This window comes from Diceros bicornis, chromosome 23, assembly GCF_020826845.1.
Source record: "Diceros bicornis minor isolate mBicDic1 chromosome 23, mDicBic1.mat.cur, whole genome shotgun sequence".
Taxonomy (NCBI): domain Eukaryota; kingdom Metazoa; phylum Chordata; class Mammalia; order Perissodactyla; family Rhinocerotidae; genus Diceros; species Diceros bicornis.
The window spans coordinates 42,860,625-42,886,505 of NC_080762.1; the positions used below are offsets into that span (position 1 = coordinate 42,860,625).

Below are 25,881 nucleotides of genomic sequence, written 5' to 3' on the forward strand. Positions count from 1 at the left end.
TACCCATAGTAGCACTTACAAGCAATAACTAGCCCAGAAAGCGTGCTAGGAACAATGGTATTGCTAACATGGTTTCTTGGCTTCACATGGAAGCCAAGCATTGTCACTGACCTGGTGGGTAAACTTCTGACAGCAATTACACAGTGTCTTTTGAAGCTAATTCGAGGAGCAAATTTTTTTAAGTACAACATTTAGATGTTCTCTTCTTTCTTCTCTCTCTCTTCTCCCTCCTTTCTTTCCTCCTTTCCTCTTTTTCTCTCCCTCTCCTCCCCCCCACCCTTAATCAGATTCATAAAGTCCACTAATTACTGAGTTCAGTTTTTGACAGTGTCCGGTTTGACAGTAATGCTAAAGTTGGAGTTAGACAGACTTGCAGTCTCCCCTTTTTTCTGCATTTGACTATCTGTTGTCTTTTCTTAGTCTTTGATTCTCTGTTGTGAGTTTTGACTTGGTTCTGTTCTAAGACAGAATAATTTCTGTCAGATTCTGGGAACTCCCCTCCCACCCGACAGCAAAGTTTGGGGAGGGGATGCGCACCCTGTGTTGAACTGTGCGCTAGGTACAAATCTGCAGTGCCTTCTATTAAAATGTAAAATGATCCGTTGAGTCATCCTCCCTCTGGTTTGACTCAGATGCTTTATGGCGCACTTTGCATGTCATTTCTCTGTAATGATTTCCCCATGGAGAAGGGTGTCTGATAGAATCCAGGCAGACTGAAGATTGCTCTGAGTCAAATGGCTCTTTTATTCTTTTAGTATTAACCCTTATCTCTCAGTTTCCCGTCCTTACATTTTCCCTGAAGGAACCTTAATGAAGTAAATAGGTTCCGCCTCCCTCATTTGGCCTCCTAATCACTGTTCATAATTTCTTCTCACATTAGTAGCACGAAACTCTAGGGTAATATTCCTCTGGCTAGAAGGGGAGGGAAGGGAACGCCGGGAGAGAATATTTCACAGAGATGCCCTGATAAAGAAAAATGTAGAAAAAAAATGACTTCTTTCTGTCCTCTAACTCCTAATAGGCAAGAAGCAAATGCTAATAGGAAGCAGGGATTGATGTATGAGAAATGAATATAAATCGAGAACATAGACACAAAGAAGTAGTACCAGAGATAAACTGGAAGTGACAAGACAGAAAAGAAAACTCGCCAAGGGTAGAAAAGGACCTACCCCAGTGGAATAAATCGGAGCCTTGGCTGCACCCTTATCTGGGGGCTTACCACAAAAGAAGCAAAAGCAAGCATCCAAATATAGAAAAGAAGAGCAGGATAGATGATCGCGAAGCTGCGTATCCAAATCTGCCAATAATCCCTAATTCCATACTCTCTCCGTGCCTGCCCTCCTCCCTTTCCCACACCCACTCCCCCACCATCACCCAGCCTCCACTAACAATAGTCGTGTATCTTGGACAGCCTGGCATGGAGTCCCTTTCACCCACTGATTTCAAAGCATGTAATTCTTTCATCTACTTTTTGAGATGACAGGGTATGCACCATGCCATTGTTAAATCTAAGCCGTAGCCTTTCTCCAGGCCCCTAAACAGTGTTGTCTCACCTGACATCACTGGGTGGAGACTCAGACAGGAGGAGATGATGGACACCCCACTTGATTCCATAGCCACATATCTAAGACAGCTTCTGAGAACCTGTCCTGCACACTAGAGCGCTGTTTTTTTTTTGAGGGAGTAGGAAGAAAGCAAAGTTTTGAACTATTGCTCAGTAGTGATGGATACTGTATTCCATTAATATGAGGAAATCGGCCCTTGATTCATCCTTCCTTTGGTTTGACTTGTTTATAAGGGGAAAAAGTTCAAGCTGTTATTGGGCAAGTCTTCCTCCCAAAAGTTATGTGATGGCATTTCTCCCTTCCAGCCAGCTGCGTTATTTTGAGCACCTCTAACTTCCCAAAAAAATCTTTCTCAAGAACTATAGTTAGAAAAGCCCGTGTTTCAAGTTTTTCCTCAAGTTTCTGTATTGTCATAGAACCATAGAAATTAGAACTAGAAATACCTTGCAGGTCACCTAGTGCATTTCCTCATTTTATAGATAAGGAAGTGGAAGTGGATTGAAGTGACTGGGTCTTCACAAGAGAAAAGACGAAACATGAGATCTCTGAAGAGAGTTTTGCTCAGAAGCGAAAGCCTGGCCTCAGATTTCTCACTGCCTCCCAAAAAGCCTTGTCCCCATATTCTACCCATTTTTGCAGATTCTTCTTTGAATCGTGCAACTCAGAATTGGTTAGATTTTATTACCTTTAAGGATGCTTCTGACCTTAAATTGTAGGCTATGAGATGAACACACACAGATGTGGGTGTGTGTTTTCGTTTGAACCCCAAAGTCCATCCTAGGACCTTTGTTAATTATGTCATTGAACCTGAGGCAAGTAACTGGAGTTGTTAACCCTTCCCTATAATCTTTAATTTGGGGGGAACTGGGGGTTTTTTCCTTATAAAAAATATAACATAGATATAGAAAAGTGCATAAGACAAATGTATAATTGAACATAAAATGAACACACATTTGCTTATCTCTGATGTCAAGAAATAGAACATTGTGACAGCACCTCTGAGACCCCATCTCTCAACCCCTGCTGCTTTCCAATTACAGCTCTCCCCACAAGCAGAACCTCTGTTCTGAGTCTTTTCTTTATAGTTTTACCACTATGTATATATCCCTGGATATTTAAGTTTTGCCCGTTTTTGAACTTGATATAAATGGACTTTGATTGTATGTTATTATCTTGTGTTTTGCTTCTCCAGCTCAGTATTCAACGTTAGGTTTGTGATAACCATCCATGTTGTCACATGTGGCTCTAATTTGCTTTGTGTTCTTCCGTTATATGAATATGTGAATGTACCTCAGTGTATTTATTCATTCTGCTACTGACGGGCATTGTGTTGTTTCCGGTGGGAGTTACGCTAACAACGCTGCTGTGAACACTCTTGTACAGAGTTCTTGTTACAGACATGCAGGACTGTCTCTTGAGTATAACCCAGGAATGGAATCACTGGGTCATAATCTGTGCACATCTTCAGCTTTACTAAATAACGCCAAACCGTTTTCCAAAGAGTATGAACCAACCATCAGTGTATGAGAGTCCCTAGTGCTTCACATCTTCACAAACACTTGATATTGGCAAACTCTCTAATTCTTTCCAGTTTGGTGGATGTGTAATATATCTTTCATTCTTTATTCCCTTTAGAGTAATACATATAGTCTGCTACCAACATCTAATATTTCTTCTAGCTCAGCCTCTGTATCACACCCTGCCTCTACACATACTTTACATTTAAATATAGAACTAGTGCTAGTAGTTGTCACTATTTTATTACTGGATATTTTTTATTTTGGTCTGTTTAAAACAATGAATGAAACAACAACATCAACAACAAAAATTACCCCCCAAAATTGGGGCTTCTTATGATGGTCTCTAAATTTTTTTGTTTTTTAATTTTTTCCAACTGTATGGTAAAAACCGTTGTCACAAACTGTGTCGGTAAATTGAACTTTCTCCTGAAAGGTCAAGGAAGATAGAAGTTTATATTGAAGTACGAGGACCATTCAGTGCTGTTAAGGATTTGATGATACGATTGCAAGTGCTTCCTCCTAACAGCCTTAAATTTCAGTTCCCCTGGCACTAACTAGTACACAGGCAGGTGGAGTGTTTGAGTAAATAAAGAACACCAAACATTGTAGCTGCTCCATGTCAGGCCCTTGCTTTTAGCTACCTAAAGCATTAGAGACATTAAGTGACAGGCACAGTAGTTTTCCATTAGAAAATACTGAAATTGGATTGCTTTCCACTTTAAGTAAGAAGTTTGAGTCTTGAAGCGATTGAAAAGTGTTTCCATTCCAAAAGTAATAACTTAGTAATTTTAATGCACTATGTGCTCTAAAATTTCTATAGACTTGATAACTTTCTTTTATAAAAACTAACCCTTATGATTTCATAGTAAATAACTTAAAAAAAAAGACATTAAGAGCAGAAATATACTCAGCAATTACTAAATAATTTAGTGTTTGATTCACAGAAGTATTTACTTACTGTACTCTTTCTAGGGGAAATGTGGTTGGAATTTCAAGTGAAATGGTTTATAATTTGGTCTTTTTCATTATCTGCAAGGCGTATTCATTTCTTTTCATCTGAAACATTCTAGACATGACAGGTTGTCTGAAAAACTTAACATTCTACTTTTTTTGTGAATTGCAGCTTTTCAGATTTCCCACTGTAGATTTTTTTTCTTTTTTGGTTTTTTGATTTATACTTTTACCTTCAGAATGAAGTGTTAGACATTTTAATTTCTGAATATGACCCAATAATGAATGAAGAGTGAATGAGTGAGTTAATAAGGGAGTCTGTTTTCATTAACACTGTATCTTTGACTGATAAGAGTTGCAGTTTCTGTAGCTTTTTGAGAGGATGAGCACACTATGATAAAATAATAGTAATTAACTTTTACTGCTGAACCATATGATAAAATGATTGGGGTATATGTGTATGTACATGTACTGCTGGGTTTTTTGGCCTACAAAAAGAAGAACGAGATCCAGCCAAAACCCAAATCAGAACCTTACAATCTGATTTCGGCTAATGTCTACACACTTTAACACGTTGTCTAATACTTAGTGTCAAGACTGGCTGTCAGACTCCTATGTGCTATTCTGGGCTTTGTTACTCAGTACAAAGTGTTTCATTCTTAGATCCCATGGGTCCTGCTGCAGATTTCAGGATTTGCTGCATTGGGGGAAAAATGTTTTTAAATTAATATTAGTATGGCAAGTGAAAAAAGAAAATTTAATGGGGCATGATGCAGGGATAGGAGAAACAGAATTCAGGTTGGCGTTGGTCAGTCAAAAACAGACAAATTGGAGGGAGTTCCTAGAAGAGCACCCATGGTGATTGGAGGATGGGAAGGGCTGATGATTTCTAAAAGAAAAAGAAACAGAATGTTCCATTATACTTGAAAAGGGGCCTACAGGCAGGAGTATGATAAGAGCCAATAGGAATGCAAAGGCTAAGAAGAAGAGAGTGGTGTTGGCATAGCGTAAGGGAGGATTATCCAGGGCTAATGTAATAAAGTCAAGAAAATCCTTAGACAGGTTAAAGTCTAACAACAGCTTCCTGGGAATGATAGATTTTAGATTATACCATTTGATGAACAGATCTAATATGTTTTAATATTAGATATAATATTATATCTAATATTATCTAATCTAATATCTAATATAGATATATCTAATAATCTAATATTATAATATAATATTATATCTAATATTATCTATAGTATTATCTATAATATTAGATATAATATTATCTATAGATAATATTATAGAACTATAGGACAGATATCATATGTTTTAAATGTCTTCTAAAACTCTCTGGAAGGTTTAACCCAAAAAGCAGACATCCATGTTCATATGACTATTATAGCCTACTTCATCGACCCAGGGTGCGTACGTGGCCACATCTCCTTTATTTTCCGAAACCTGCCCTATTAGCAGGATATGGAGTCTTTCCCTGAGGCCTCCCAGATGCCTTAGAGCCAGAAAGACACCATCTTGCTTGTGAACCAGAATCTGAGAGTCCACCCGCTCCTTGGCTTCACCACTATTGATGACTACTCCTGCCTGGTGGAGTAGACCCTTGTGCAGTGCTGCTGTATAGCGTTCAGGCCCCACTCAGACCTCAGTGGAACTCCACACTGGATTCCCAGGTGACATATTCTTTTAGTTTATACTCCCTTGCTCAGCCTCTGGGCTAAGATATCCAGGACTGGAGGAGCTAATAGCATCAGCTTCACATATTGTGCCAAAATGGCCTCCTAGGTTTGGATTTCCCATTTCCCAAAGGTAATTTCACTTCAAGGGACTTGTCCCTCTCCATTTTCTCAGGGATACCATGGTCTAACCAGACAGATCTTCCTAACTTGGAACCTATGGGAGCAGGGGTTGGGGTCCTAGTTCCTTCCTTCCCCAAAGGCTTTCATTTCTTCCTATATATTGTCCACCCCATTGCCTGTAACCAGCTCTTCAGAGATAGTTTTATTAAGCCATGCAACATCAACAACAATAAAAGAGTATACATAATGGTCTTTATAAGGTCAAAGAAAGCTAGCTTCTCTCAACTAAAATGACAGTATCCCATTCCCTGTGATCAACTAGGTGTTTCTTTTATAGACTCTTAGACTCATAGAATTGTAGATCTGTAAGAACTTTGCTGGTCGTCTAGTCCAGACTTTTCATTTTATAAACATGGAAGCAGGTCCAGAGAAAGTTAGACGATTTATCCAAAATTCACATAGCTGGTCAGTGCCAGAGCTGGACCAAAAGCCCTAGACCCCTAGTCCACTCCCCTCTCCACTAAACTTCACTCTCGTTTCTCTTTTGATTTTCTTTCATTTCATGTTTCACTAAAGAACTTACAGCTTTGTAACATTTATAGCAAGCTTCTTTCTTCTTAGCGTAGGTGCATTAATATGAATTACCCATAAATGGATTGGAAAAATATGTCTCTTATCAATCTCCTGCTTCTTATGAATTAAGCACACCGTTTACATCCCAGAACATTAATTCTTTCACCCGGGTTTTGAGTGCTGCCTGCTATGTGCAAGCTATTGTGATTTTTAAAAGTAAATAAATGAATTTCCACAGACTAATTGAGAAAACTGAATGTGATAGGAGAAAGAGTAATAATTTAGGAACTAAGAATGGAGAAAATAAATCAGACTTGAGACCCTGTATGGGAGATAAGAAATCCTGAAAACAATCTATGGAAAAGAATCCAGAATAGAAAATATTTGTCTTCTTACTAGATAATAAAGAATTTTGTAGCCCTTAACTAGTCATAGACAGAAGCCGTGTAAACTCACTATTACCCCATGGCTTATGGTCATTATAACTGAATCGTGTCATTTAGAATGCTATTCTTATTGCATAAAAAATGATTCCAGATAATAAAGCTCACAGATGCTTTATATTTTATTGGAATACCAAAGAACTAAAAATTCTTCTTTGCAGAAACATTTTCATAATTAGGTATTATGAAACCATCATTTATGTAGAGCAAAGTTTACACTATATGTGCTAAATTTTTGTTTGTAAAGTGCTTAGGGTAACTATAATATAAAGAATAAATCCAGGATTTTTGCTTTCAGCCAAGATGGAGTAACAGGTACTAGATTTATCTTCCCACCTGAAACAATGATAAAAACAGATAAAATATATGAAACAATTGTTTTCAAGACACCAAGCAACAAAGGACATTGATCCCCAGAGAGGGAAAACAAGCTGAGCCCAGCTTACTGTCTTTAGAGCATTTCCAGGTCATGGCACAGGAAGGAGGAACCAAAGAAGAGCCTGGCTGACTCCTGAGTTGAGGAGATGGAGCTCATAGTCTGGAGAGACTGTGGAGGCTGGAGTTCAGAAAGCAGGGTAGCAGAGAAGAGAGAGCTGCACAGAGAGAAAACTCCAGAGATCTACAGAAGATTTCCCTTAAATATTTTGCAGAGTACTCATTAGCACATGTGTATGGAGAAACTACAGAAAAATGAGGAAAAAAACACCCAAAATAATTAGAAGGAATAGTACTCAAAGCTCACAGAGGACCAGGAATAACACCTGTTCCTACCAGCCAGACTAGAAAACCTATAATTCAAGGGGCATTGGGTAAAGTACTCAGAAGGGTCTTGAATCAGTAGTGAGAAATAAGGAGCCCTAGATTAAATGTTGCTGTTCCCACCTAAGAGATCTCAAAAGCAAAACCTGAAGGATCAGACTTTTTCCATGTAACTCTACTGAGTCCTAGAACAAAGCTTAAGAATATTTATAGGAACACAAAAATATCAAGCATCCAACAAGGTAAAATTCACAATATCTGGCATCCAATCAAAAATTTCCAGGCATGCACAGAAGCAGGAAAATATCACTCATCATGAAGAGAAATATCAATCGAGACTGAACCAGAACTGACACAGATGTTAGAATTAACAGACAAAAATAGTTATTGTAACTGTATTCCACACGTTCAAGAAGTTGGAGGAATGATTGCATATCTTAAGTAAAGTCGTGGAAGATATAAAAAAGACCCAAATAAACTTTTAGAGATGAGAACCACAATTTCTGAGATGAAAATTATTATGAAATGAATTAGTGGCAGATTAGATATTGCAGAAGAAAAGATTAGTGAACTTGAAGGCCTAGCTATAGAACTTGTCCAAATTGAAACACAGAGAGGAAAAAAGACTACCACAAAAAAAAAGGTACAGAGCATTTTTGAGCTGTGGGACAATTTCAGGTAGTCTAATATACATGTAACTGAGCTCCCCAAAAGAGAAGAGGAGAGGAGACAGAAAAAATATTTGGCACAAATATTTGAAGAAATAATGGCTGAATAAATATTTCCAAATTTTATGAAAACTATAAACCTACCCATCCAAAAAGATCAAGAACCAAGAAAAAAACTATACCATGGCACGTCATAATCAAATCAAATCAAACAAGTGATTAAAGAGAAAATCTTAAAAGTAGCTAGAAGGAAAAAAAGACATTACATATAGAGGAATAAAGATAAGGATGAAGGCACATTTTTCATTAGACAGCATGCAAGTGAAAAGACAGGGCAATGACATCTTTCAAAGTACTAAAAGGAAGAAAAACTGTCAAACTAGAATCTATACTGCACAAAAATAACTTTCAAAAATGAAGGCAACAGACTTCTTAAAAGAAACAAACACTGAAAGAATTCATTGCCAGCTGTTATGAACTGAGCATTTATGTCTCCCCAAGAGTCGTATGTTGAAGCCCTAACTCCCAGTGTGATGGTATTTGGAGGTGGGACCTTTGAGAGGTAATTAGGTTTGGATGAGGTTATGAGGATGGAGCCCCTGTGATGGGATTAGTGTCCTCATAAGAAGAGGAAGAGAAACCAGAGCTCTCTCTTTTCACCATGCAAGGACACAGTGAGAAGACAGCCATCTGCAAGCCAGGAAAAGAGCCCTCACCAGGGAACCAGATCAGCTGGCACCTTGATCTTGGACTTCTCAGCCTCCAGAACTGTGAGAAATAAATTCCTGTTGTTGAAGCCACGCAGACTCTGGTATTTTGTTATGGCAGCCCAAGCTGACTAAGACACCAGCGTATCAACACAGCAAGTCATATTAAAGGAAGTCCTTCAGGCAGAAGGAAAATGTGTACATATGTAACTTTTTCTAGTATCATTTAAATCTCTTTAAAAATAATTGAGTGTTTAAACAAAAATAATAACAATGTAGTGTGCGGTTTATAACATTTGTAGAAGTAAAGTGCATGACAACAATAGCACAAAGGCCAGAAAGGGAGAAATGGAAGCATACTATCGTAAGGTTCTTATACTCTAGGTGATGTGGTATAATATCACTTGAAGGTAGATTGTGACAACTTAAAGAAGGATATTATAAACCCTAAGGTAACCAATAAAATAACAAAACAACATTCCAATAAAAGAGATAAGATTGAATTATAAAAAATACTCAGTTAATACAAAAGGAATCAGAGAATGAGGGGAAAGGAATCAAAGAACAAATGGGACAAATAGAAAACAAGTAGCAAAATGGCAGATTTAAACCCAGCCAAATCATTAATCAGGTTAAATATAAATGGTATCAGTACCAGAATTAAAAGTCAAAGATTATCAGATTGGATTTTAAAAAAAAGCAAGACTCGATTATATGCTGCCTACAAGAAAAACACTTTAAATATAAAGACACAAATAGGTTAAAAGGATAAGAAGGAAAAAAGGTATACTATGCTAACACTAATCAAAAAATGCTGGAGTAGGGGGCCGGCCCAGTGGCGTAGCGGTTAAGTTTGCACGCTCCGCTTTGGCGGCCCGGGGTTCGCAGATTTGGATCCTGGGCACACACTGATGCACCGCTTGTTAAGCCATGCTGTGGCAGCGTCCCGTATAAAGTAGAGGAAGATAGGCATGGATGTTAGCCCAGGGTCAATCTTCCTCAGCAGAAAAGCGGAGGATTAGCAACAGATGTTAGCTCAGGGCTAATCTTCTTCAAAGGAAAAAAAAAAAAAGCTGGAGTGGCTATGTTAATATCAAAGTAGACTTCAAAGCAAAGGGTTATTTCCAGGAATTAAAAGTTCATTTCAGGGGGCCGGCCCAGTGGCGCAAGCAGTTAAGTGCGTGCGCTTCCTTGCGGCGACCCAGGGTTCACTGGTTTGGATCCTGGGCGCTCACCAATGCACCGCTTGGCAAGCCATGCTGTGGCGGCGTCCCACATAAAGTGGAGGAAGATGGGCACGGATGTTAGCCCAGGGCCAGTCTTCCTCAGCAAAAAAAAAAAAGAGGAGGATTGGCAGATGTTAGCACAGGGCTGATCTTCCTCACCAAAAAAAAAAAAAAAAAGGTTCATTTCATGGGGCCAGCCCAGTGGCTCAGCAGCTAAGTGGGTGCACTCCGCTTCGGCGGCCCGGGGTTCACAGGTTTGGATCCCGGGCGCCCACTGACGCACCGCTTGTTAAGCCATGCTGTGGCTGCGTCCCATATAAAGTGGAGGAAGATGGGCATGGATGTTAGCCCAGGGCCAATCTTCCTCAGCAAAAAGAGGAGGATTGTCATCGGATGTTAGCTCAGAGCTGATCTTCTGCACAAAAAAAAAAAAGTTCATTTCATAATGAGAGAAGAATAAATACATGAAGAGAAAATAAAAATTCTAACCATGTATGTATCTAATAGCAGGATTTCAAATTGCATGAAGCAAAAACTGATTACAGCTACAATTACAGTCAAAGATTCTAGTGCCCCTTCTCACACTTGATAGAACCTGTAGACAGAAAATTAGTAAAGATTTAGACTTGAACAACACTTATCATACAACTTGACTTAACTGGAGAACACACCAGCCAACAGAACACACATTCTTTTCAAGTGCATATGGAATATTTACCAAAATATACCATGTTCTGAGATATAAAACAAGTCTCCATAAATTAAAAGGACTGAAGTCATACAAAATTTGTTCTCTGACCCCAGTGAAATTAAATCAGAAAACAATAACAGAAAGATATCTGGAAACTCCTTCAAATATTTGGAAAGTAAATAACATATTTACAAATAATTATGCATCGAGGAAGAAGTCAAAAAGGGAATTAGAAAGTATTTGAACTGAATGAAAATAAAAACTCAACATTTCAAAATGTGTGAGATGCTGCTAAAGCAGCACTTAGAGTGAAGTTACAGCATTAACACCTTTCCTAGAAGAGGTGAAAGATCTTAAATCAATGAGCTCAACTTCTACCTAAGGAAACTGGAAAAACAGCAAATTAAACCCAAAGTAAGCAGAAGAAAGGATATAACAATGAGAACAGAAATCAATGTAATAGAAAACAGAAAAATAAATAAAATCAGTTTAACGGAAAGTTAGCTTTTTGAGAATATCAATAAAATTGATAAACCTGTAGCCAAACGGATCAGGAAAAAAAGAGCGAGATGACACAAATTCCCAATATCAGGAATGTGAGAGGTGATATTGGCACAGATTCCACTGATGTTAAAAAGAAAATAAGGAAATATTATGCACAACTTTATGCCAATAACTTTTATAATTTTTTAATTGAATTTGTGGTTAAAACTCCAGGCCCAGAAGATTTCACAGGTAAATTCTACCAAATGTTTATGGAAGAAATGATACCAATTCTTTACAAACTCTTCTAGAAAATTGAAGAGAAAGAAATACCTCCCAATTCATTTTGTGAGAACAGCATTACCCTGAGACTAAAACCAGATTTTAAAATATATAAGAAAACTACAGATGAATATCCCTCATGAGCATAAATGTAGAAATTCTTAACAAAATGTGAGTAAATTGAATCCAATAATGTATAACAAGGCAAATATATCATGATCAAGTGGAGTTTATCCTAGAAATGCAAGGTTTGTTTACCATTCAAAAATCAATGTTATGCTAAAAAAGAAAAACTGTGTGATTATCTCGATAGATGCAGAAAAAGCATTTGACAAAATCCAGCATCTGTTCTTGATTTACAAAAAAAACACTCCCAGCAAACTAGGAATAGAAAGAAACTTCCTCAACTCCATAGGGGTATCTATGAAACACCTATAGCTACCATTATAAATAACAGTGAAAGGCTGAACGCGTTCCCTGCTAACATCAGGAGCAAGGCAAGGGTGTTTGCTCTTACCACGTCTGTTTAACATTGTGCTGGAGGTTCTAGCCAACGAAGTCAGGCAAGAAAAAGACATTGAAGTCATTCAGATTGGAAAGGACATAAAATGTCTTCATTTACAGGAACATAATCTTCTATGTAGAAAATCTGTAGAATCTACCCAAAAAGAAAAGGCTGTGAGAACTAATAAGCAAGTTCGGCAAAGCTTCAAGATACAAGATCAATACACAAAAGTCATTTCTGTGTCTATATGCTAGCAATGAAAAATCAGAACTTTAAATTAGAATGGAAAACCATTTATAATTGCATTAAAAATATTAGTATCTAGATATAAATCTAACAAAAGATATGACCTTGGTTTAGGCAAAGATTTTTTAGAGAAACACCAAAAGTATGATCCATAAAGGAAAAAATTGCTCAGTTGGACTTCGTCAAATGAAGACTTTCTGCTCTTTGAAAAACAATAAAAGAATTAAAAGACAGGCTACAGACTTAGAGAAAATATTTGCAAATCACATATCTGATAAAAGACTTTATTCAGAACATATAAAGAACTCTCAAAACTCAATAATAAGGAAACAACCCAATAAAAAATGGACAAAGCACCTGAATAGACGTCTCTCCAAAGAAGATTAGTAGATGACAAATAAGCACATGAAATGCTCAACTTCTTCAGTCATTAGAGAAAAGCAAATTAAAACCACTACAGTTTATCTATTAGAATCACCAGAATTAGAAAGACTGACCATACCAAGTGGTGGCAAAGACTGAAAGAACTGGAACTCTCATACAGTGCTGTTGAAAATGTGAAATGGTACAACCACTTTAGAAAAAAGGGACGATTTCTTAAAAAGTTAGCCTTACACATCCATCCGTGTGATCCATCCACATGATCCATCCATTCTACCGTAAGGTGGTTACATAAGAGAAACGAAAGCGTATGTTCATACAAAGATTTATACACTAATCTCTAGCAGCTTTATTGTAGTAGTCAAAAACTGGAAACACCCAAATATCCATCAATAGATGAATGGATAAAAAATTGTGCTATATCTGCACAATAGAACACTACACAGCAATAAAGGAACAAACGTTTGATGCACACAACAACATGGATGAATTGCAAAATAACTATGCTGAGTAAAAGAAGCCAGACATAAAAGAATGCAATTTGTATGACTTCATTTATATAAAAAAAAAGAAAATGCAAACTAATATGTAGTGTCAGAAAGCAGACCTGTGGTTTCATGGGGTGGGGCACAGAGAGGTGCAAAGAGGAGACTATTAAGGGGCATCAAGGGAGGTTCGGTGGTGATGGGTGTGTTCACTGTCTTGATTGTGATGATGGTTTCACAGTTGCATACATATGCCAAAATGTATCAAATTGCACTATAAACATATGCAGTTTATTGTATGTTAAAGCTGTTGAAAAATAAATAAGAATAAAGCCAAAAAGAAAGTAAGACTCACTATTGGAATTCAAACTAGTAGTAATCATTACTGAAAAACTGTTATATAAATTAATTACAGATACTGTTTTTTTTTTAATTTTTTGTTTATTGCAGTAAAATTGGTTTATAACATTGTATAAATTTCAGGTGTACATCATTATACTTCTATTTCTGCACAGATAACTGTTTTTTAAAATACATCGGTGGACACTTCTTAAAGCAAAGAACCCTTTCATAAAAGTAATCTTTGCTGTTGAATACATCTTTTTTATGACTCCTAATGTGATATATTGTGTTTCCTTAAAGAGGTTGTCCATCAAGTCTGCTGGGATAATCACAGCACAATTCCACTTCTTTTCAAGAGCTTTTCACGAGCAACAATTGCATTATGTTGGTTGTGTCTGTCTTGAAGTGGTGGAGGGCAATTATAGTAGCTGGCTATATCTACACTTTAGAACACATACAGTGTAGTTCACTTGTTAAATTATGTATTGTGACTACATATTTACTCTGCTTGGCATCTTAGCCAAATTTCAACCTAGGAACTTACATGTACTTCATCAAGAGAGCATTACAAATTCTTCAGAATGATTCATTTCCTCTTAACACAAAGCCCAATTAATACTTGAATTGGGACTATGTATACGTGAAAGTTCCTTTTCAGTTGGCTAACAAAACCAAAACTACCAAGTTTTAAAGTATGTATGTGTTTTAAATGTTGTGTGTGTTGCATTAAAAGACCTGGCTTTGTTTCCGTGGGGTGAAAGGACGCAATAAGTGGAAAGGAGAGAAGTCAACCACAGAACACGACTTTCCAGATATGTTTTCTGAGCTCATTGTGCTAACTAAGCGTGAATATGCTAATGGGTGATTCTGCTCCTTTCTGCCAGGCTCCTGGCAGTGGGACACAGGAACAGTGTCATTCTTTCTCACCTTCTCTCTGACTCAGATAGCTGTGATGACCGGCCTTTCTTTCTTTCAGGGTGTGAACGGCATGTCTGTGGATGAGAAGCCTGACTCCCCCATGTATGTGTATGAGTCCACAGTCCACTGCACCAACATCCTCCTGGGCCTCAATGACCAGCGGAAAAAGGATATTCTCTGTGATGTGACTCTGATCGTGGAGAGGAAGGAGTTCCGGGCCCACCGCGCTGTGCTGGCCGCATGCAGTGAATACTTCTGGCAGGCGCTGGTCGGACAGACGAAAAATGACTTGGTGGTCAGCTTGCCTGAGGAGGTACAGTAGTTTGGGTTGTTTGTGTGGTTGCTAATGGAAACTTATCGACTTATAGACAGTTGGCTGAGTAGGAACTAGAAGGTGGACCCTGTGCCACGTCCCCGCTCAGGGGCTTGATGTTCAAGTCACCCACGCGTTAGGTTTGTGGCATAGCCAGTTTCTATTTGAAGCGCTTAAAGTCTCGAAAGCATGAATCTGAACAGAGCATCTTTCTTTAAAGGAACTGAACCTCACCTGTGGCTCACAGTCACTTGTAGTTTCTAGTTCACATACTCTTCAGGTTTTGAGTAGTTCAGCCAAAGTTTGGTACGGTCCTAGATGTGGGATCTGAATCACTGGGACTGTTGCTATGATTTTTTCTCTTTCAAATGGTTGAAGGAGCGCTTGATTTCCCTTGAGAGTAAAAGAATGAAAGTATTCACAGCACCTTCCTTGCTTGGGGGAAAAGTAAAAGCAAGCAGTAATTTTCACAGTTAATAGAGTAAGATTCTAAGAAGCGTAAACTTGATTTTCTCACCATTGTTGAAAATACCCTACTCGGGTTTCTCAATTACTTCAGTAAATCCAGTCATTTCTGTACTTTGGGGATACTGGTAGCTGGACCTGTTCTGTCCAGAGAAGACATTCAATTGGATGGTTTGAGCTGCAGGAACTCAAAGGATGGGCTTCACAGTGACAAACCATTCAATTGGTCACCCTTTGAACTGTGTATACAATTCTTCTTCTTCCATCAACCTGACTTTCCATTTTCATGGGACTAAGGGTGATACCAAGCAGCCTTAGACTTTGTGTTCAGGGCCAGAATCATTCCCTGTGCACCAGCACGGTATGCAGTGCTAGGGCCACCACCAACGGTTGTGTAGGCCGTGCACTGCACAACTCTCAGGGGTACAACTTACATACATAGCCTATGTGATAGAGCCCCAGAGTTGTGCAGTGATCCTCACAGCAACCCTAGGAGAAACCAAATACCCTATCACTCTGATGTGAGCTGCTAATGTGGATGTGAGTCCAACTGGCATTAAATCCCAGGAGTCAAAAACCCAAATGCCTCCAGAGGCCTGGCAAATAGTGTAAATGAGGAAAGCAGATTGTGCATGAGACAGTAGGAAGTGGTGGGGTGAGCACCTGCTCCACAGAAAGGCATCCGAATTCAACATAAAAAACCAATAGGCAAATAAGACATGGGAGTCGGAAAAGGTCACCAGAACCTGTCGCTTTTTAAGCATCATCTGCTGTTACCCCTGCAGCTCAGGAGAGTGGTCAGCTGGTCAAGTGAGGCCTGCATAAGCACTCAGCATTGTCACATTGATAGTCTTTGTTACGTACCCACATAAAAGGCTGCATTACCACTCCCCCCACCACCAGCAAGTAGACAACTAGAAAGATCCCAATACTGGAAGCAAAAGGACAAATCAGTTGGAGATAACATAATTGGGGCTAGAGTAGGGAGGGAAGCTTATGTACCAAGTAATGTGGGAAGGCCAAGGAATGGCAGCTGTGGTGTGACCGGGTGATCCTGGGTTGGGTTGTCCTCATCTGCATTAATGGGCGAACACTAACCTGTGATTAGGTGAGATGATAAATATAAAAGTTCCTGTCATGGTCTCTGTCCCATAGTAGGCAATTTGTCAAATGTAAGACCCTTTCTTCTTCTCTAGATGGGCAGTAAGAATGCCTTTTGAATTTACTCCAACTCTAGAATTCCCTGGAAATATTTGGAAAACTTCCAATTATCCAGAATGGTCTTGGGGAGGCAGTGGGGCTTACAGTTAATTTATTATTTGTATCTATTTGAGAACCACTTTATTTTTATGTTTTTTACTGATTTTCAAAAAAAAAATAGATTATATTAAGATATATGTACAAATGAAAATCATATTTGGTGTAATTTAGTCTCTCTTCAGTGACTTGGCCTCATCTTGAGACTCCTATGACCTTATGCCCTAAGCCCTGGCCTGGCCCTCAGTTAGCTCTGGGGTCCGGGTCTAGTCACTTAACCTCTCTGAGCTCCAGTATCTTACCTGTAAAAACCCCTAAAATTCTGAAGTGCTTGAATTATTTATCATAATACAATAATAGCAAGGCAGTAAAATTTAAAGGAAACTGGGGTATTGATGTGTATGGCATAACCTAAAAGTTTCTTTTTAGGTCAAATTGCTGATAATCGCTTATTTCCTTGGCATTAGGCACTCTTTAAAGTATGAAGCACACTGTATAACATCACACACAAATCTATTTGACCTTTTGATCGTTTGTGTTCTATTTTTGAGAATTTGCTGTGTATTCATTTTCTTTCTTCATAGCCATGTAAAATGATTGTTGCCCCTATGTCATCTCCATTCTCCAAACCATTAAAGCATTCTGGGTGCTCTTGTACCTGCAACTTTCAGATAGAACTAGATACCTTTTTGTCTTCCTATGAAACGTGAAATTGTGTTGTCAGTAACCCAGCTCTAAGTACCTTGGCGATGGGGCATGCAAGCCTGCTCCAATGACATTTTCCTCTGTGGGTCTGTCACTGTTTCTGAGGCCTCCTTCTAAGAGCCTTCTCCCTCTGCTCAGATCACTCGCCTGTGGCCCCAAGCGCTGGGCATTGTTTTCCTCTCCTTGCTGTGTGCACACTTAAATGTCCTTGCAGGCTCTGTGGTCATTGTCCCACTTAGCTCAGTGAATGACTTCGTAGAATTTGAATGAAGTGGTGAATAAACAAACATCCCAAACTCTACCTTGGAAGTAGCTACCTGGACCTAATTGACATTGGGTTCATATGATGTAAGAAAAAGCATTTGATTAGCTCCTTGGAAATCTTTACACCTCATCGTAATTCTATCACCGAATTCAAATCCACTTCTGGCGCTGTCCCAGCCTTGTTCACACTTGGCCCATCTCTGCGCTCCCTGCCCAGCCACCACTGGGCTTCTCCGTATGGCCAAGGCTGAGAGCTCCTCCTTGGACTAGGAAACTTCCAGATACAAACTGCCACCCCTCCTGCTTCTCTGCTGAGTTAGTTTAAGCCAGACCCAGGTCTGGCCTCCAGCTGCTGTGCAGTTGTGCAGTTCTACCCCCAAAATCCTAACTCCTGATGGGCAATGCAATTGCTAGCAAATGAGAGCCACACAGAGTGCCCAGTGTAGCCTCTGAACTGAAAAGGGGAGAGACAAAAATAGAGGCCTCCTTCTAGAAGTCTAGGAGTAATTGAATCATCTTGCCTTTTTTATTTTTCTAAAATGGAATGACAGATAGTCCCTCGAATTTATATGGCATGAATGTTGGCTCCCCGTTGAAAAACACACCCAGGAATGTGTGTCAGCTAATAGTAGGAGATGAGGCATTGTACTTAGTACTTTCATTAAATAATGAAACAGATCATTTAATTTATAATTAGTAAGTATATTTTGTGCTGAGAGGTGAAGAGAAAGTGGTTTATGTGCCAAGCATTGCAAGGCTTTTCTTCTACTGCTCATGAGGATTAAAGTTGGTGCAACAAATACCACCTTAGCTATAGTCATGAAGACCATTTCAGGCTGGATGCTAACCATACGGGAAGTGGCATCACAAGCGTGAAGTTCGCTCTTATGGTGTGTTGAATACAGAGGGCAGGAATGTGGGGTATGCTTCCTTAGAAGACATGGAGCCCACGATGTGTTTGCACATCAACCCCATTCTTATGGGGCTGCTTGGGTCCCTCCCAGAATGCTAGAGGAGAAGAGCATCTGTTAAGACGTTATTGCCAAGGTCTATTATCAAAAGTCAAAAGATAACAAGTGTTGGCGAGGATGTGGAGAAAAGAACCCTTGTGCTTTGTTGGTGGGAATGTAAATTGGTACAGCCATTGTGGAAAACAGTATGGAGGTTCCTTAAAAAATTAAAAATAGAACTAGAATGTGATCCAGCAATCCCACTTCTGGGTATATATCTGAAAGGAAGAAAATCAGTATCTCAAAGAGATATCTGCACTCCCATGTTTATTGCAGCATTATTCACAATAGCCAAGATATGGAAACAACCTCAGTGTCTATTGACAGATTATTGGATAAAGAAAATGTGGTGTGTATATATACAAGGGAATATTATTCAGCCTTAAGAAAGAAGGAAATCCTGTTTGCAGCAAGATGGGTAAACCTGGAGGACATTATGCTAAGTGAAATAAGCCAAACATAGAAAGACAAATATTGCGTGATTTTACTTATATGTGGCATCTAAAAAAAAAAAAGTCAAACTCACAGTAACAGAGAGTAGAATGGGCTTACTAGGGGCTTGGGGGCCGGGGGTGGTTAGGGCAAAAGGGGTGATATTGATCAAAGGGTACAAACTTTCAGTTATTAGATGAATAAGTTCTGGAAACTTAATGTACAGCATGGTGACTATAGTTAATAATAATGTATTATATACTTGAAATTTCCTAAGAGAGTAGATCTCAATTATTCTCACCACACACACACACAAAAATGATAACTGTGGGAGGTAGTAGATATGTTAATTAGTTTGATTGATTGTGGTAATTATTTCACAATGTATACCTTATCAAAACATCATATTGTATACCTCAAATATATACAATTTTTATTTGTCAAAAATAAATATCTAAGGAGCTGGCCCCGAGGCCTAGTGGTTAAGTTTGGCACACTCCACTTCAGCAGCCCAGGTTCAGTTCCCGAGTGTGGACCTACACCACTCGTCACCAGCCATGCTGTGGCGGTGACCCACATACAAAATAGAGGAAGATTGGCACAGATGTTAGCTCGGCGAATCTTCCTCACCAAATAAATAAATAAATAAAAGTAATAAAAAATAATAAATATTTAAAATAAGAGGGAAAAAAGAGGTCATTGCCGGGCCTGGCCCAGTGGCGTAGCTTTTAAGTTCATGTACTCCACTTTGGTGGCCCAGGGTTTGGGGGTTCAGAACCCGAGCGTGGACCAACGCACCACTTGTCAAGCCATGCAGTGTTAGTGTCCCGTATAAAATAGAGGAAGATGGGCATGGATGTTAGCCCAGGACCAGTCTTCCTCAGTAAAAAGAGGAGGATTGGTAACAGATGTTAGCTCAGGGCTAATCTTCCTCACACACACACAAAAAAAATAGAGGTCATTGCCAAGGCTCCGCCACCTTTCTTTGAGCTTGTTTCCCAAGTCCTTTCACCCTCTAGAGAATGGGAAGTGTTTATGCAGAGAATAGCTGTAGGGAAGGGGTAAGTATGGCCCTTTCAGGTGGACCTTATGCTTTCTTAGGTATAAATATATTTCAGACTTCTACTTACGCACTCTCTCTCTCTGTCTTTTGCTTTCTCCCTATCTTTCACTTTCTTTCTCTCTCTTTCAACATTTTAGGGCAGATCTCGTTTTTTCAGTGCTAAACAAAAAGGAAAACTGACCCAGAAGGATTCTGAAGAAAAGGCATTTGTTGTTAAGTCTTGACCACAGGGTGGAATAAAGAATGTTCCTGCATTAGTACTGCCAAGCACAGGGCCAACAAGGAAATTATGGAATCTTCTTGTCTGAAAGTTTTTAGAGGATATAAAAGCTATTAATGTCTCTGGGATGGCTTAGGTCCAGTCTTTTAAAGAAGCAGTAAGACAGTCATGATTATCTTTGGACAGTCCTTTCAGTGTGTCATACATACAATAGAAAGTACTTAACACTACAGCACAGGACGCCAACAGCATTCTGAGCCCAAGTGTAACTGTAGGGGGAAGTAAGATTTGGTGGGAAACAGCAGGTGAGGTCTTTGGGAAGTGGTATGAGCAGGATAAAAAGAATAAAACACTCACTCACCCCAGAGCATGCAGCCAGCCCTTTGGCCTCACCGCCTTCGCCACCTAGACAAAACTTGGAAGACAAGTAATAGGCAAAATTTTAAGATCCAGAGAGCATCAGCCATGAGGGGCTGGGAAAACCACAATCTAGACCTTGGCACTCACTGCGTGTAAGGTCTTAAGCCGGTCAACCCCTTTGGGCTTCTGTTTCCTCACTCATTTAGTCATTCATTCAACAAATACTTATCAAGGTCCTGCTATGTACCAGGAGGCACTGTTCTAAGTGCTGAGTGAACAGAGTGAACAAAACCAAGCCTATGTTCTAGTACGGGAGAAGGAAGAGAGACAGAAAATAAATATAATATGTATTTGGGTAGATGCCATTGAGGAAAATAACACAGAAGGGGGTTAAGGAACCTCAGGGTAAGAGTATTTCAATTTTAAATACAGTGGTCAAGAAAGACCTGTTTGAGGGGATGAATTTTGAGTAGAGACTTGAAGGAGGTGAGAGCCAGCCATGCTGACATCTGGGGGAAGAGTGATCTAGGAAGAAGGAATAGTGAAGAAAACACCCTGAAGCTGGAGTGGGCTTGGCATGTTTGACACACAGTAACAGAATGAACCAGGAGTAGAGTGGGAGGAGGCATGTCAGAGAGGTAATGGTGCCAGGCTGTACACCTTTTGGACACGTTGCCTTTTCTTGGCAAATAAGCTGAGAGGCCATTGGAGAATTTCACAGGAGAAGATCCTTTTGATTGCTCTGTGAAAATAGACTAAAGAGGACAAAGGCAGAAGCAGGGAAAACACTTATGATGCTAAGGCAACAACCCAGGCATGATGTGGTGGCCTAGACCAGGGCCATAGCAGTGGAGTGGTGATCAGTGTCAGATTCTGGTGATATTTTGAAGGTAATGCTTATGAGATTTTCTTATAGATTGGATATAGGATGGAAGAGAAAGAGAGGAGTTAAGGATAACTCCAAGGTTTGGGGCCTGAGCTGTTGGGAGAACAGAGTTGCCATTAACTGAGATTGGTGAAGACTGGGAGAAGTAGGTCACACGTGGTGGGGGTGGGATTAGGGGTTCTATTTTGTCCATATTAAGTTTGAGATGTCTGTTAACATCTAGGTAGAGATGTCTAGTACACAGTAGGATATACATGGGGAAATCATGGGAGAAGTCCAGCCTGGAGATAGAAGTAATGAATACCAGAGTATTGGGGATATTGAAAGCCACAAAACAGGATACAATCACCAAGGGAATGAGTGTAGACAGGGAAAAAAAAAGAAAAGAGGTCCCAGGATTGAGCCTTGGGGCTTTCCAGAATTAAGAAGTCAAGGAAATAAAAAGGAGCCAGCAGGGTAGACCAAGGAGGAGCAATCACTGAAGTAGAAGGAAAAGCAAAAATGTATGGTGCGCTGGAAGCCAGGTAAAGAAAGTATTTCAAGGAGGAGAGAGTAGTCAACTGGGTCAAAGGATGCCGATAGTCATCTAAGATGAAGGCTGAAAATTGACCATCCAGCAGTTTGGAAGCCATTTGTGATTTCATTGAACACTTTTGGGGGAGCAGCAGGAGCAAAAACCAATTGTGTTGTGTTCTAGAGAAAATGGGAAGACAGGAATTTGAAAAAGCTACATTTTTTGGGCCTTTCGAGTTAAAGGGAGCAGAGAAATGGGCCAGTAGCTGGAGGGAAATAGTATCAAAAGAGATTTCATTTGGTGCTTTTGTTTTAAGTAGGAAGAAATTCCAGCATGTTAGCACTCCGGGGTAAAGATGATCAGTATTCACCCATATTCAATTTTCCTCTCTTTCACGGATACACAGGAAGACCAAATTTGCAATCAGGTGTGCTATGTGACTAGATCTAGCCAATGAAATGTAAGTAGAATGTGTCACTTCTGGTCTGAGACAGTTGAAAGTAAGTATGAGTTCTTCATGTTCTTTCCCGTTCATTTAACTGGTGCAAAGAACTTCAAGATGATGGAACTGAAGCCCAGATCCTTGAGTCACTGTTGGAGGGGAGCCATCTGACTCAAATCAGACTCTGACGTGAATGAGAAGTAATCTTTTATGTTAAGCCATTAAGATTTGGTGTTTATTTGCTTTCACAGCAGAGCCTAGCCCATCCTGACTAATACTTGGGCTGTTGGTAAAGTTCCAAAAGAGAAAGAAAACTTTATGATACGGGAGACAGAAGACCAATTGCTAAACGAATGCCCTTGAGTACTTGAAAGAGGATGGGATTTACTGACCAAGTGGGCAGACTCAACTTAACAAGGCACATCCTTATCAGAAAAGGATGGAGTTGGACTGGATGATCTCTGAAGTCCTATCCTATGCTGTAGTTTTCTGGTCGTTGAACTTTCTAGGTTCCTGCCAGAGGGAAAGGAGAAATCCTGCTGGTCAGAAAGAGAGGAGAGAGGTGTTTGGATTGAGAAGTAGGGAAAGGCCATGGAGATGGGAAGCAAACTGGTCAGGAAAGGAGAGAACCATAGGATTTCAGAAGAGGAGCGAGCTCACTTCTCTTACTTATCTTTGTGAATACTCCCTGACTTTTTAGAAATGATCTTTCAAGAGTTCACAGGAGATGACAGTTAAAGAGCTTAGAACCACTGGGCTATTTGATAACCTAGAACATTGGCAGAATGTAGAAAATTCATTTTATTGCTCTCTAACCATTTCAGAAGGTTTTAGGATTTTGAAAAAATTCTTCACGTTTAATGACCTCCATTTCAATATGAGTGTGTAGGGAGTAGTACTGGTTACCAGCTTGGCTTGCAGGGCTGCTGTTCAGATTAATGAAATGTGATATGTCCAACTTCTTGGAAGGATGGTGCTATATAAACAGTAGGTGTTATTATTCCCATAAAAGGAAAGCACAGTCTTCTCTGATGAAATGGTTCTTACCTCAGAATCCTCATTAAAAGCTGTGGTGCAATTTTCCAAGTTGCATTAGTGAGACTTGGCAGCAGATGAAAAAAAAAGCAAATAAATAATAAGTCAAAATATTCCAGGTAACTACTTGCTGGCAAGTAAGAAGTTTTCAAGTCCTACAATCGTGCTGATAATTTTGAAATGCCTAAAGGCAGAACTTATTTATAGCAATGCAAGGGTGACTTCCAGCCCTGAAATCTGGGCCTCACTCTCAAATGGGGGTGCAATAAAGCAAAGCCATGAAAGGGAGCTAACACTATTGTGATTCCTTCTCCGAAGGCTGCTCAACGGTGCTGAGACAGAGGGAGGGAAATCTGGTGTGAAAATAGCCACAGCAATAGCTAATTTTAAAACCGAAATGCATAAGCTGTTTCCAAACCTCTTACATTTTTTAAATCCCGAGGCCAAGTCAGTCCTATTTAAAGGAACTTATGCAGAAATGCGTTCCTCTTTTGGCATAGAAGGAGTTGAGTAGACAAAAACTAAGACATATCTAAAAATTATTTTTAAATGACCTGATTTCAAAGCGAGTTTTAAGGATTCCTTTTGCTGTACTGGTTTATCCCCATATAAGATGACCACAATAATCAACATTTTAAATGGATTCATAACAAAACCTTTGACAGCAAATTTGTTTGCATTAAATTCTATAAAATTAGTTACCAGTGTATCTATTTATTTTAAAACTTTTCTCTATATATGAATTAAATGTCCCTTACATTTCTTTCCGCTGTTGTGGAATCTCTTATCTGTTTCCATTAAAATTAATAATAGCTTTCAAGACAAAGTTCGGAGCTGCAAAGTTCCTCACTTGATCAGTAATCCTAACTATTATTTTGTCATATTTAATCATAGAACTCAGGCCTTAATTAAACTTTTAATTCATGATAAGAAGTGAAATAGCACTTGGTAAGGTTTTTAAAAATTATTTTCACTTTCCATCCAGATTACCCCAAAAAAAAAAAAAAAAGTTGTGATAGACATAATGGCTGTCAGCCAAGGGTATTGTAGGTCATGCCAACATGAGCTGGCAGCAAGCCATTGTCCAATTAGTGTGGCTTCATCGTTGCAGAGTAATCACTCTTGAGTAGATGGTTGAGTCACTCATGATGCAGTGGTACTTCAGTTGAGCCAATACTTCTTAGAATAGATTTCTTGTTCACTATTATGACCTGCCCTACTTTGCCAATAAAAGCGCAGGACCATTTAGGCTGAAAGCCGAACGGAAGAGAAACATCGATTATGTATCTCATTTCTCTTTGCTTCCTGAAAACTGAGATTGCAATTAAACAGTGAAAGCGTGATGTGTTTTTTAAATGAGTTACAGGAAAATACAATTTCCACACCAAAGTACTCAGAGTTGGAATCCAAGAGTTGGTTTTTATTCTGTCTTTTCTTTGGCAGCTTTAACACTTGGCACAAATTTGAGGATATCAGTAAAGTTCCCTAATAATCTTAATGGATTCACATTCCATTTAAAAACTTGGAATGTCACCAAACTGCTTCAGGTTTCAGCTCTATTGTTGGGGTGTCCATGACATTTCTGGTGGGTGTGCAGTTATACAAGCAGACAGCTTTTGAAAGAGACCCTTCTTATGGTGAGAACACCTGGAATCTTGGTTGGACGAGCTGTAAACCAGGAAAATGATTCAGAAATTTCTTAATAAAATGGATCATATCCAGGCACTAGAGTGGTATGTGGTTGTCAGTAAAAAAGGCTGTTCTCAGAAGCACAAAGAAAGTAAAATAAAATTGTTGGCACTAATCAGTTAGTACCTTTATGTTAATATTCTTGTTTGTTTTGGTTCTTAACCAAATCACAGGCTAGATAAAGGGTTGGGTTGTTTTTGCTTTCGGGAGTGGAGCAATTAAATAATGGCACTTTTGTTTTCCTATTTCAGATTTTTTCTTTTTCCTATTAGCTTGGTGTGCATAGTAAAGTTTATCACTTTGCCATAGACTCCTACAATATGTTGACAATCTCTCTAACTTACATTGGCACCAGCTGCAAGCTAGCTGGTGATGCAGTGAGCTTTTCTGTCTGAGATGGACTTCTGTGTGCAGCCTGGCACAGGCTGGGTGTGAAAAAGTTAATGCATTCAGCACCCTGGGTGGGATGGAGCCAGGCCTCCAACGTGAGCACATTTTTTTGACTGACTGGCAGCAAAGAGAAATACTGGCAGCTGTTTCCAAGCAAGCCAAAAAGTTGGCCCCGGGGGTGAAAAAAAAAATGCTGGGATTTAGCCAACAAAAGATTCCTGAATTTAGAAGAAAATCAAAGGAAGGATACAGAAGGTCACAATTACAGTTGAAGTAACAACTATTTCAT

General features: G+C 39.2%; 1 protein-coding gene across 4 annotated transcripts in view; it reads left to right on the forward strand.

The window, feature by feature from the left end:
* Positions 1-25,881, forward strand: part of BACH2 (BTB domain and CNC homolog 2) — a 322,647-nt gene that overhangs the window by 235,210 nt on the left and 61,556 nt on the right. For all 4 annotated transcript variants that reach the window (XM_058566621.1, XM_058566622.1, XM_058566620.1 and 1 more), the window contains one exon: positions 14,606-14,860. In XM_058566621.1, coding sequence (XP_058422604.1) covers positions 14,618-14,860 — 243 coding nt within the window. In that variant the 5' untranslated portion in view covers positions 14,606-14,617. The remainder of the gene's footprint in view (positions 1-14,605; positions 14,861-25,881) is intronic.